General features: G+C 37.7%; 1 protein-coding gene across 1 annotated transcript; it reads left to right on the top strand.

Moving 5' to 3' along the window:
• Positions 1 to 722: 722 nt before the first annotated feature.
• FAM111A (FAM111 trypsin like peptidase A) lies at positions 723 to 7,546 on the top strand. Its single transcript, XM_049780820.1, has 2 exons — positions 723 to 828; positions 5,882 to 7,546. The coding sequence occupies exons 1-2, from the start codon at positions 748 to 750 to the stop codon at positions 7,544 to 7,546; spliced, it is 1,746 nt and encodes a 581-aa protein (XP_049636777.1). The 5' UTR covers positions 723 to 747.
• Positions 7,547 to 13,866: the final 6,320 nt, after the last annotated feature.

The raw sequence follows: 13,866 nt of genomic DNA on the forward strand, positions 1-13,866 counted from the left end.
AGGGCATATGGTAACACCATGAAACTGGGAATCCTTGACCTGAGATTCTCACTCCTGGCAGTTCTGTAAACAGCAGTAGTAGCAGTGGCAATGGTATTGGAAGCAGCAATAGAGATAGTTTTCTTGATTCATTTCTTGATATTTATGTATGTCTCTGCTCTTGTTTTGGAGGGATGGTAATGGAGTGGAGCTGTGTTTGGGGCTATTCTTGGTTCTGCTTTAACTCTGTCCTCTCTCTCTCTGATTGTCACGCCATTTTTAAATGGAGTCCAGATTTGTAAATGGATCTGTGTAAATAGATTAGGCACACATGTGACTCCTTCAAGAGGAGGCCTTTAGATAGATCTCAACATTTGTCTTGGGATTCCCTTTCTACCATGTATCGCAGCCTTGAATGGGTCCCTTTTTGATAGTTGCTTTTTCCACTTGCAAAGATTTATCTGCTCTGATTCCGACCTGTGTGAATTGGCAGCTGGAGGTTTCTGTTAAGGAAGTAGTTTTGTGCCTGATGCTCGGTACTCTGGAAAAAACGAGGCTTTTTACTGTTCAGGTGATTCTAGCTGGTAGATAAGCTATCTGCTGGTAAGTTGATACCCTACAGGAGGTTGAGGTAAGAGCTGAAGGAGAAAAATGGGATAGTTCTTCTAATCTATACAATTAATGAAATCTATGAAGATGCTACAATACATTGAACCTTGACTTGGATTTAGTGTTTCAGCTGAACTTCCTGTTCAACTTCAAGCCATCATGAGCTCTAAGAACCGCAGATCCCTGAGGATCCCATTCAGTGAGAAGAGCAATATGAAATTGGAGCAGTATTTCTCTCCGGTAGGTTTATAACTACTATCTAGTGAATAGAACTGTACTATTTTTATGTTCATCCACAGTTTTGTTTTTTTGAATTACTGTGTTTTTTTGAATACTGTTAATGGCAATTTCATGCATTTTTACTCCAACCACACACCAACTGATAGAATGAAGTCTTCCCTCCACCAATGTCTCATTTAGCCATCTCACTCCTCAGCCCCCCAAACTTCAATCCCAGGTTAGTTCGGTTTGAAGACCAAATCTCCAGTTCTGTTGCTTTGGACATTTGTTGCCCCTTTAATCTGTATATTCATATTCACCATGAGAGAGCTCATTCTGTGACCACTTCTGTCATTCTGATGTACTTCACTCAGGATGATACCCTCTCTTTCTATCCATGGAGCAACAAATTGCATGGTTTTATCTTTCCTTACGGCTGCATAGTATTAAATATACCAATTTTAGACTTAGCTGTCCTGGGCACTGGGTTTGATAGTCCCTATAGCAAAGCACATGTCATATGAAGAAATTTTAAAATAAGATAAAGTCTTTCTCAATCTATTTTTTAAAATTATTTTTATGTGAGTGATGGTGATGATGTTCTAATACAAATCATCTCTTTATCAAAGCAGCCTTTAATAAGAAAAACATGTAACTTCTTGAACAACAACAAAATGTCCAATATAAATTTTCTTAGTCAACCACAGAATAAAGACAGAATTATTTTATTATTCATTATATTATTAAATATTATATTATTATTAAATATATATTATTTATTATATTATTAAAATTATTTCATAATTTTAGCTTTACATTCTATATAATACCAAGAATAACCTGTACTTATAGAATGCTTGATAGTTCTTAAAACATTAAGATATTTAATCTTGAGTATCACACTTCTGGACCACTCAAGTAGATATATTATCCTCTGTTTGTTTATGAAGATAAAAGTAAATTGAATAAATTGTTGTTAGAAACAAAATTAGTATAAGATTTGGAATTAAGTATACTTTTCTCCAAACTGTGCCCTCTTATTTAGTCAAACCATTTATGGTATATGCTCATATATGATTTAGAGAAACCGGAGATAGCAAAACCAGGAAATGAGTAATACAATATTGAATGATGACAATCCCCTGGCTTTTGAGAACTGAAGTAAAATTATTAAGTCATGTTGAGGTGAGGGGAGGAAGAAGTGGATTTGAAATCATTTAAGGATGGTCTTGATCTTGGGTATTATGATGGTGGTGAAGGTGCAATAATATTACATAACAAAACCATAAAAGTTATCATTACTGCAAGCATGCTATCTAAAACACATTTCAAAATTTAGTTTTTAAGAAAATTTAAAATATTTGTGGGAAGCCAAATTTGGTGGCAGCCAGGCAACAGACAGGAACAAAACTTGCCTGGGAAGGCAGGGGGTGGGGGGGAATTCATCTCCAAGTCTTGGTCTCTAGCGCTCTGGGAAACAGTTAGTATGGGAACCAGGGAAAAGACTGGAACCAATCTTGCTCAGGAGATGCTATCTAGGTGCCTGGTCCCTACAGCTCTGGGGAGAGAGTGAGTGTAGGAACTAGGGAAAAGATAGGAGAAATCAGTTCTTGCCAGGACATGCACGAGAAGGACCACTCGAAGGATGCCATCACTCTGCCTTCACCACCACTGAGCTATACATACACACCTTGGTCATAACTTTGCTGCCCTACAAACCCTTCTGACACTTAAGACTACATCAGACAGTCCTAGGCAGAGCAATCCCCAAACTTTTCTCCCTTTGAAAATATATAGCCCCCAAACCTAACTAACTAGATTCTAACACCTCTACCATACTTGGGTAAACACGTACACCCCGAGAAAATAAACCCTGAAATAGATTTTTCTCCAACCACCTCCTACACAAACAAACAGATCATTAAAAAAAAATAGGAACTGGAGAGATAGAATGGAGGTCAGGTGTTTGCCTCACATGCAGATGGTGGGTGGTTCAAATCCTGGCATCCCACATGGTCCCTTGAGCCTGCCAGGAGCGATTTCTGAGCATAGAGCAAGAAGTAACCCCTGACTACTGCCCGGTTTGACCGAAAAACAAAAAGACAAAACAAAACAAACAAAAAATATTAGCCTGAGAACCCAGTACCCTAACCTACTTTTTGCAAATAACAATGGGTAAACTTAGGAAGACACCAGCAGCTGGGGATATAAAGAAAAATCCTAATAGATTTCAAGTCCTCCAAAATGTATAAAATTTATAGATGAGGACATTAAATCAGCATTTAATGTCCTTGCATTGGAATTGAAAGAATCACTAAGTAAAGAAATTAAGAAAACCATAGACTAGCAGTTCATCCAAATCAAAGAAGAACTCTATCAGAAAATGAGAGAGTCCATACAAACAGAACTGAGGGAACTAAAAAGCATGCTAGCAAGCCACAGTAGCAGAATTACTCACATAGAGAATTGCATGGATGACCTTGAGGACAAAATATAAGCCAGCAACAACAAAGCAGTCAACCAAGAAATGAGAGACAAAACATTAAAAGAAAATTTAAAATATTTGATTGTTAGTGATAAAAAAAATAACTAAAATGCTCTTTGAACTTATCAGGAAGATGGTAGAGAAACAATAATCAGTTGAGAATACAGGAGAAAAGTTCCACTTATTATTTTTAATCCTGGTTTTGACCAAATATCTAAATATCCAGAAAAATCTTAGACAAAACCTAGTCCTGATGTCTTTGTGTTACTTCATGACACAGAGCTACTAACACTTCTGAAGGGTGGCCCTAAATCCCCTGTTATAGGTCTGTACCTGGACTGGAGTGATAATACAAGAGGCAGGGCACTTGCCTGTTTGCAATGGACCAGGTTCAATTTCTGAGTAATACTTGAGTGTAGAGCCCAGAGTAATCCCTGAACATCACCAGGTATGGCCCCTAAACAAACAAACAAACAAACAAAATATAATGAAGTGGCCAGAATACTTCAAATAGTTGGAAATTTCTTAGGGTGTTCCCTTGGGAATTTGAAAATCTGACAGCTTTAGACTCCAGAGATGTTCTTTGATCATTTCCTGGTTGCCCAGAGAAAATTTATATTACTTCTCCCTGAAGTAAAAATGAACTTATTAATGTGCCAATCATTATGCTAGGCATTGTTACGTGTGATCATCCATTTAATTTTCACAATCCTGACTATGTCCCTAACTGGCCAGTGTTGACTGGTACATTTGCACCTACTTTTTTGGGCAGAACGTGACTAGGGAAAGTGCCTCTGACTAAAGTAGTCTCGGGTTTTCTTGGAATTTCTGCTATTTAATTTATCCTGTTTATTATTTTTTCTCTCTTTTTTTTTGTTTTGGTTTTTGGGTCACACCCGGCAGCGCTCAGGGGTTCCTCCTGGCTCTACGCTCAGAAATTGCTCCTTGCAGGCTCGGGGGACCATATGGGATGCCAGGATTTAAACTACTGTCCTTCTGCATTCGAAACGCTCTACCTCCATGCTATCTCTCTGGTACCTATTTTCTCTTTTTCACTCAAGATTTTTTTTTGACAAATTTCTATTAAAATAGAAATCATGAATTATGAACTCCCAATAAAAAAGATTGAATTAAGCACTTGAAGGTTTTGGTACTCATTTTGCTAAGTAATTATTTGTAACTCTAGAAAAGGCATGTATAAAAAATGCCCTATGTCTCGATTGTCTATAAAAAGAAAGAGGAAATGTGGGTTGCTTTTCTTTTTTATAGAATTTTCTTTCTTTTTGTTTTTTTTTGTTTTTTTTTTTTTTTGTTTTTTGGGCCACACCCATTTGGTGCTCAGAGGTTACTCCTGACTATGCGCTCAGAAGTTGCTCCTAGCTTGGGGGACCATATGGGACGCCTGGGGATCGAACCGCGGTCCGTCCAAGACTAGCGCAGGCAAGGCAGGCACCTTACCTCTAGCGCCACTGCCCGGCCCCAGAATTTTCTTAAAGTAACATTTGTTGACTACTCTGAACCATTAGTTACTTTTGCCAGCTTTTGTTTTGTTTTGGGTCATAGCTAATGATACTCAGGACTTAATCTAAACTCTGGATCACTCCTGGTTTGGTTTGAGACACTAAATTAGGTGCCTGGGATCCAACTTGCATTAGCTGCCTTTCAGGCAATCTCTGTATCTGCCAATTTCTTTGGCCCTGAATTTTGAGTATTTGGGGGCTATAATAGAAGAAATAATTTGAGGGTTTTTTCCGCATGCTATATGCTGAGTGCAAGAGTTTTATCATTAAAAGTTGGTTTATTACTATGATAAAGTGATTAGTTAAATGCTGTTAGTTTTAACATTTAAGGCCTGGTAATAAAATACGGAAATTTATTCCTGCCAAGTTAGACACTTTAAGAGCAGTTGTTTGCAATACCACGAAAGTTTAAAAAAAAAACTATATAGCTAATATAGTCAAAAAGACTTGAAATAATACTTTAGGGACTATAGAGATAATGCAGTAGGTACTATCTCTACATTTGCCTTTCACATGACTGACCCAGGTTTAATCCCTGACAGAGCCAGGAGTGAACCCTGAGCATATCCTGATGTGGTCCCTCAAAATATAAAAGGAATATTATTTTAAGAATCTGATTTTGGTGTACCATTAGAAATAGTTTTTCCTCATATTTCTCAGAAAAATATACTAAGATAACAGATTTAAGAGCCTAACAGATTTGATAGAATGGAAAAAAGCCTAAAATTTGGATGCCAACATAAATTCTGATTAAATGTGTATTTACAACTTTGAGATTGGTTCTGGGTTTCCTATATAACTTTTTTTTCTACAGCTCTTTTAGAAAACCCTAGTAAAACATCCTAGTTTTTTCATATTATTATTATTAATTATTATTATTTGGGGCCATACCTGGTGGCTCTCAGGGGTTACTCCTGGCTCTGTGCTCAGAAATCTCTCCTGTCAGGACGTTATGGGATTCTTGAAATTGAACCCAGCTCTGTCCCAGGTCAGCTATGTGCAAGGCAAATGCCCTACTGCTGTGCTATCACTCCAACCCTGTTTTTACATTTTGAAATTTGATTTTTAGGTCAACAAAGAGCAAACAAACATGGACTCTGGAAAAGATTTAAAAGATAAACTCAACACCCAGGTTCAAGGACCTGAAGATCAGACCAAAAAATTTTTCATTCGTCTTATGGGAGAAACCAGACCAATCGTACATACACACAGTGGGAAGAGTACCTTATATGAGGCCCTCCAATATGTTGATGCTCTCAAAAAAAAGATGGACCCTCAGAGTGACAAGGACATGTTGGTGCTTGGTACAGAGGGCATCGAAGCTTACATAAACCCTACAATGCCCCTCAGTTGTTTTCCTGATGTCACTCATTTGGAAATTAAATTTATCCAAAGTCAGAATGAGCAGAAAGAAAACAACCAGGTACGTGAAAAACTCCCCAAATTTGATACTGACTGTGTTAAATTTTATATTCATGCAGTTGGGAAGAGGGAAGAAAAGATTGTTCAGTACAGGAAGCTTCACAAACAAGGGATCATACTCTGTGTCTATGGTTTCAAAGGAGAAACCATCAAGGCTGCTGTGTGCAGGGATGGCAGATTTCTGCCCTTTCTGGAGAATAGTGTGTGGAAACTTGTAGAAAACCTGCACTCCATTGTAGAGAGCTCCCAGTACGTGGATAACTTAGAGAACAAGCTCTTTGAGGTTGAGTTTGAGAAAAGAAAGAGCTCAAGAGCAGGAACTTCTCAGAATTCTGAGGCAGAAGAGAGAAATATCTGTGTGTTGCAAGGAGCTAGTGTAGACCTGTATCCCAGTTTGAAAATAGAAAGTGAGAAGATCAGAGAAAAATTGAAAGAAGAAATGAAGGGAGCAAAGAATAAATCTCATGTTTTTAAGTGTCACAAAATAACTTTTTCAAAAGCGACAAGAAATTCTACTCCAGTTAAAGTACACAAACTTCTTTATCATCTCAGCAGCTCAGTTGGTTACCTGTCCTGGGCCAATAATGGAAATGAAGGTTGTGCCACCTGCTTTGTTTTTAGAGACTTGTACATTTTCACTTGCTGGCATGTAGTAAGAGACATTGTGGGAGAAGGCATCGATAAAAATATGTGGCCACACATAATTAGTCAGTGTGTAAAGGTGTCATTTGGTTATGAAGAGGAGTTCCTAGAGAAAGAAAAGAACTCCTTCTCTCTTGAGCCTTGGTTTGAGGTAGCTGATGAAAGTCTAGATTATGCTGTTCTGAAGCTAAAACCAGAAAGTGGAGCACAAGTTCCCAGTGCACTATTTAATGGAATGAGTCCTGTGCCACTTAATGGACTGATATATATTATTGGTCATCCATTTGGAGAACCCAAGTCTACCGATGCTTGTTGTGTGATTCCTCAGAGTCAGCGAGTAGAAGCATGTCAGGCTAGGCAGGCAGATTCTTATGTCCCTATGTTCACTCCAAGGAGTTTTCAGGAAATAAGTGAAAATGATGACGTGATTACCTATCACACCTCCTTTTTCTTTGGGGCTTCTGGCTCCCCAGTGGTCAATGCCGATGGTGTGTTGGTGGCCATGCATTCTGCTGGTCTTAATTTTGACTACCAAAAAGGACTTTCTACACTCATTGAGTTTGGCCCTACTATACAGTCCATTCTCGCTCATATCAAGCGCCATTATCCAATGTGGTATGCAGAAATATGTACAAATCTGGATGATGAAATGATGAGTGATGAGGATTGAGTAGGGAGAGAATTCAGTCTACTTACTCATTTTTAGGAAGTTAAACTATAATTCTAATTTGTTTCTTAGAAAATATATTACAAAAATTACAATCCATAAGGTATATAGAGCAACATATAAGTAAAACACTTCATGGCATTGAGACTACAGGCATCTTCAAGGATGAAACAGCACTCTCCAAACAAGTGGAAGCAAAAATAAACACATGAGAATATATTAAGCTGAGTAGTTCTGAACCTCAAAGGAAATAGTGCTAGAATATACAAACCAACCAGAAAATGGGAGAACTATTCACCCAAAACCCATCAGATAAGTTAACAATATCAAAAATATACAAGGCACTGACATAACTTAATAAATATCTAAACCCATCAAAAATGGGAAGAAGAAATGAACAGACATGTCCTCAAAGAAGAAATAAAATGACCAAAAGACCCATGAAAAAATGCTCCATCCACATCACTAATTATCAGGGAGATGCAAATAAAAACAAGGATGAGGTACCATCTCACACCACAGACATAGCACACATCACATTGATTAAAGACAATTATGGCTGGTGGAGATGTGGAGAGAAAGGAACTCTTATTCACTGCTGGTGGGAATGCCATCTAGTCCAACCTTTATGAAAAACAATATAGAGATTCCTCAAAAGAATGGAAATTGAGCTACCATCTGAACCAGCTATACCACTCCTAAGGATATACCCTAGGCACACAAAAATACAATTCCAAAATCCCTTCCTCACACCTATATTCATTGCAGGCTATTTACAATAACCAGAGGCTGGAAACAACCAGGATACCCTTCAACAGATAAATGGCTAAAGCAAATGTGGTACATATACACAATGGAATATTATGCAGTCATCAGGAGAGATAAAGTAATGAAAATTTGCTATACACGAATGTACATGAAATCTATTATGCTGAGTAAATTAGGTCAGAGGGAGGGAGATAGGTGCATAATAGTCTCACTCATCTATGAGTTTTAAGAAAAATTAAAAACATTATTGTAATAATGCCCAGAGACAATAGAGATGAGGGCCAGAAGGACCAGCTCACAATGTGAAGCTCAATACAAAATACACTAACAACTAGCATGGCACTGTTAATAAGTGAGAAAAGTGTAATGCCTGTCTCAAATACAGCAGAGGAGGGGGATGGCATTGGTGGGAATGTTACACTGATGAAGTGGGTTTTCTTTTGATCACTGAAACTCACCTACAATCATGCTTGTACTCATGGTGCTGCAATAACGCTTTTATTAAAAAAAAATCCACGTGGATATTTTAGGGCATAGTCTAAATCAGATTGTTCTGTCCTATTGCTTTCAATTGTATGCAAATTTACCATTCTTTCCAAATAAAAGACAAAATGTAATGGAACTTATTAGTCTTGTTTTGTATTATTTGTAAGTCCTCATATGCTCAGGGTCTCCTTCAGAGGTTTGAGGTACCATAGAGGTGTGGGAATTTAAACTTGGGCCACCCTTATGCAAGTCAACCACCTTTTCTGCTGTATGTTCTTTTTTATTTCCAGCAATGGAATTGTTTTCTTGCATCACACTCATTAGGCACCTTAAATCAATGTTGTGATAAGTCAACAGGGGTTTAAGTTGTTTTCCTGACAATGTTCTGAGATGCAGTTCATGTCAAAAGCTAGACATGAACGTAAACTTCAGTTTTCAGAGGTCATTGTACAGATTATTTACTATTACAATTGATGTGTGTAAACCTGTTCATTACTGTTATTATTGACATAAATTTCAAATGAACTCTCGCTGGAGATGGTTGGGAGTTATAAATTTTATAGCTTATAAAATACACATTTACAATGCTTGGATTACTAGTGTCAAGTCATCTGTATCCTATTAATGTTCCCTGGAAAATCAGTTACGGTATAAATTATGTTTATATAAGCACTGAATAACATTCATTCCTCCTAGATATTTTCCACCTAAATTTTTTCTGGTTCATCTCACTAGGTATTTTTTATGCATTTCTTGTATCTTGTATCTTCTTGTATCTCCTTAAATGTTTACTGATAATGCTTGGATATATACCTACACACATCAGAAGAAAATTATTGTAATATTTACACTCGCCAATGCCTGCCAGGAGTAATTTTTGAGTGCAGAGCCATGAGTAACTCCTGAGCACCACTGGGGTGTGGCTCCAAAAGCTAAAGAAAAAAATGAAGTGATCAATTCTTCAATTTCATGTTTCTTCCTTCAGGACACTTTTTCTTTAAGTTTTACATGAAATTATTTTTCTGGGTTGCAGCATTCTCACTGCAGTCCCAGCAACATGTGCCATTTGTTTCTAGCTGTACTGCCCGGGGAAAGCCCTGCATCAGAGGTACACATAATGTAGAAATTAGGATCTTTTTTCATCTAGGTGAGGCCAGGGTTTTTATCTCTGCTCACCCTACAATCAGAGATATATGTGCCAATTTTCTACCCCAATAAATCCAAGTGTTTCTGATTTGTATATCTTGCCATAAATCCCTCTAGGCAAACAGGTTCATGAGTTATTCCCCTGTATGACCACTGAAACAGCAAGTTAGGTTAACAGCTTATTGAGAGTAATACTGTGCTGAAATAGAAATAAACAGTTTATATCTCAATTGGGAATCTGAATTTCAAACCATATTATTCACAAATCTTAAAAAAATACAATGAAGACACAAAGATATTCTTATGCTTTGTTAGAGAGGGCCACCAGTCTGCTAAATCAATCATCAAGTCATGTCATCTGCAGTGTGGTTCAAGCTTCCAGAACTACCTACATGGGAGGCTAAACTTGATTGTCTGTGGCTATGCAGGTTCCTGACACTGCTGGTGGCAATCTCATATGATGCCTCATTTACCATTAAATCAGGACACGCTTTGGGGAAGGATTTCACTCTAGGACCAACTTCTTTTTTGTCCCCGCCCCCTAGGACCAACTTTTAATTGTTCTAGATCCTACCTCTGCAAGGGTGTTTGATAGTGTGGGGATAGGTTGATTACCCATGCCATTTATGTCCTTCTTTAAAGGAAAAACAAGAAGCAATGTTCATTATTCTGTTTCTTGTCCAGAAGTTTTTACAAATCCATGCATGTCTCAGTGAGAGGATGCAAAGCAAAACCCACAGCAAAGTGTTTCTCAAAATACCATACTGAAACTTACTAACAGTCTGGGGTTATCAAATGTTTATTTTGGTTCTCTATAAGTAAGGGAATTAAAATGTGTTTTAAGTCAGTGAAAAAAAATGAGAGTGAAGTTAAAGGAACTGCAAAGAACTGGGAGAGAGCCTGGTCTCAAGATTTCTAAGCAAGAATGGAGGAACCAGGAAGTAAGATGAACAATTTTCTACCTACCTTCTCCACCACAGCACCAAAGAATTCAGGGTGCACTAGATAAGTATTCCCTCTTCCATTCAAGCCAATACCAAGAATTTTGGGTTGAATTAGGCAAGTCATCCTCCTCTTTCTCAATTCCCAAAACTTTCTGCTTTGTTGCTTTCCTCTCCCAGCCCACATACTGAGGATTCCTCCTCAATGAACTTGAAGTTTGCCTATGAGTACAGAGATAGAAAAACGAAATTAATAATAAAAAGTTAAAAATTAATATAGTAAAAACAGATTATATTACATAAAGCAAGACGAAACAGAGAAGAGGAAAGGTATTTTTATATAGAAAGTGGCCAGGGAAGATTTCGTTGAAGTTAGGATTTGAACAAGAGCTGAAGCAAAAAAGAAGAGAATCAGCTATACCATGGGGTATGGAAAATTATTTTGGAAATTTCCAAAATAAAAAGGCACTTCAGGAAGTGCCCAAGATAGTCCTACTGTGTGAAAGAAAGAAATGAACATCATTTATATGTTACTGAAAACTAACAAATAATTTATACCTATCTGAAGTGAAAGCCTTCTGGCCCAGTCCTAAGGAATTGGGTAGATGTGGGTCTGGGAGCAAAAGCTGACACAAAAAATAATCCACACAAAGTTGAAGGGGATGGTACAGAGCAGGAAAATTCCACCACAAGCTTTGTGCTTCTAGCACAAAGACCAGCAAGCAGTTCTGAAAAAAACTAAAACCTCGAGCATTTTCTTTCTAATACCTGTTGTCTTTATTGATAAGTGAAAGACCACTTTCTGGGTGAGAAACACATAGGATAAAGGACCAATCCAAATGGTGCTTCAGTCCAATGAGTGACAAACACCAGCAAAGAAAAATTATACTGAATAGAATGAAAATCAGTTATTCCAACATCTCCCCTTTTTACCTTAAAGTAAATGCACAAATATGTGGGATAACAAAGTAATTCATGTTACAAATTTCTAAGAAAAAGACATAAACCTCTATCTAAAATGTAAAAGGTGTGGCATTTTTTATTTGCATAGGCATAGCAAAAGTTGGAAAAAATAGAAAAATAAACCTTTGGCTTAAAAACAGGGTGTCCTCACCCTTGAAACATTCAGCCATAAGATCAGCAACAGGTATCATGCATATGAATTTGTCTAAGCCTACAGTCTTTCTTCTTTGTCCCAGGAAAGGTTCTCCTCAATCATCGTTGTCACAGTCAGGCTTCAGTATTAAATAATTTGGTGATAGCACCTTATCACTAAGCATCTCATGGCACATCTCACCATTAGGTGGCAAGGCAGGGAAAACCACCCTAAAAGCAAGTTGTTGCTGACTTCCAAGTCATCAGAATATAATATGACCATCTGGGGCAACTTAGTGCCCAAACAGTTCAAGTCCTGACCTGGTAAAAGTTGATTCAAGTTTTCGGTGCAGAAAATGTTATGATTCCAAAGATGGTACCTAAGGTTCAGGGAGATCAGTCAATGCCTGAATGAAGCCTGAGTTATGTCACTATGAAAAATGTTCAGGGTGGAAAGCCCCTGGTAATAAAAAGTTTTGGAGTTCAACAACAAAAATGAAAAATGGATTTGTTATCATGCAGGCTATGCAGGAGTGGTGGCATAAAGTGAACTCTGGGAACATTGGTGGAGGGAGATTGACAAGGTTGGTGGAATTGTATGTCTTGAACTTCTCATGTCTCTTCTAATATCAATAAAAAAACTTTCTATCCTGTATCTTTGGAATGTGAGAATAGTTCTCAAATTACCCCTGCCCAGTATACTCAGTTCCCCAGAATTGCTTTATATACTGTTAACAATCAGTTGAAATATAAAATATATGTAAGTCATACATTTATACTCATGGCTTCTAATTCTCTTTAGAATATAATTTACTTTTAAAATAATATCTACACCCCATACATATGAGGTCTTAATACCCAGGATGTATACAAATGTTCCTTTCTAGAAGAAATAGTGAAAGAAATCCTAGTGATGCTAGGCAATTTTAACCACTAGCTACTGCTTCTTGCTTTCCATGTTGTAATTCTGTCTTCAAACAAGCATCTGTCCAGGCCCCCTGAGCAAATTTTTTTTTATCTGCGTATTTTAGCATACCTGTCGTCTGAATAAAGTTTATCACCAACTTAATATTACTATTATGTCCCCAGCTTAACACTTTGGTATTATTTTTACAGTTAAAGTTTTCCTGTTAATTATATCTGAACCAAAAAAGCAACTGGCATTTAAGCAGCAGTTATAACTACTTGGCATAGAATTTACTTCATGTCAATTCTAGAAAAGGTTTTAGTTATTTCCCCAATTCCAGTTCCTTTCCAAGAACAAGGCTCTTCTAGGAGTTGTAAAGGAGTGGTCACTATCCATCCTAGTCTCCCTTGTTTGGCTTGCTCTCCATAACCAGAATCACGAATTGAATCTGTGCCTTTTCAGATTGTGGGAGTAAGTGGCTTTTCCCAAGTAGTGCTTTGATTATCTGTTTGGACATGACTCCTGGAGATGCCTCTAAAAGCTATATCTCTGCATTGTAGTTTTGCTGCATGGGGAACTAGGAGAGCAGGTGCTGCCCTCTACCATCAGGTTGGAATGACCCACAAGCCTCACTCAGCAGGAGACTAAACTGGCTTTTATCAGAGAGAATGACAACTTCCACTGAAACCCTCTGGGGCCATTCCATCAGCTAAGTGCAGGGTCTGTGTCCCTGCCCAGTCTCCTGGCAAACAGCTTCTGCACACAAAACAAAACAAAACAAAACAAAAAACAACAAAAAATTAAAAAAAAAAAACAAACCCTCAAAGCAAAAAACAAACCAGCTTCTGCTGTCTACTTAAAGGGCTATTTACAACACCTTTCGCAGGGCTATGCCTACAGTTCCTGTGTCACAGATGGAGTTCAGCCTCTGAAGTTTTCTGGCACCGCCAACTCCTTCCCGCCTTTCCCGCCATTCCAAT

The sequence above is a fragment of the Suncus etruscus genome, chromosome 9 (assembly GCF_024139225.1).
Source record: "Suncus etruscus isolate mSunEtr1 chromosome 9, mSunEtr1.pri.cur, whole genome shotgun sequence".
Taxonomy (NCBI): Eukaryota; Metazoa; Chordata; class Mammalia; order Eulipotyphla; family Soricidae; genus Suncus; species Suncus etruscus.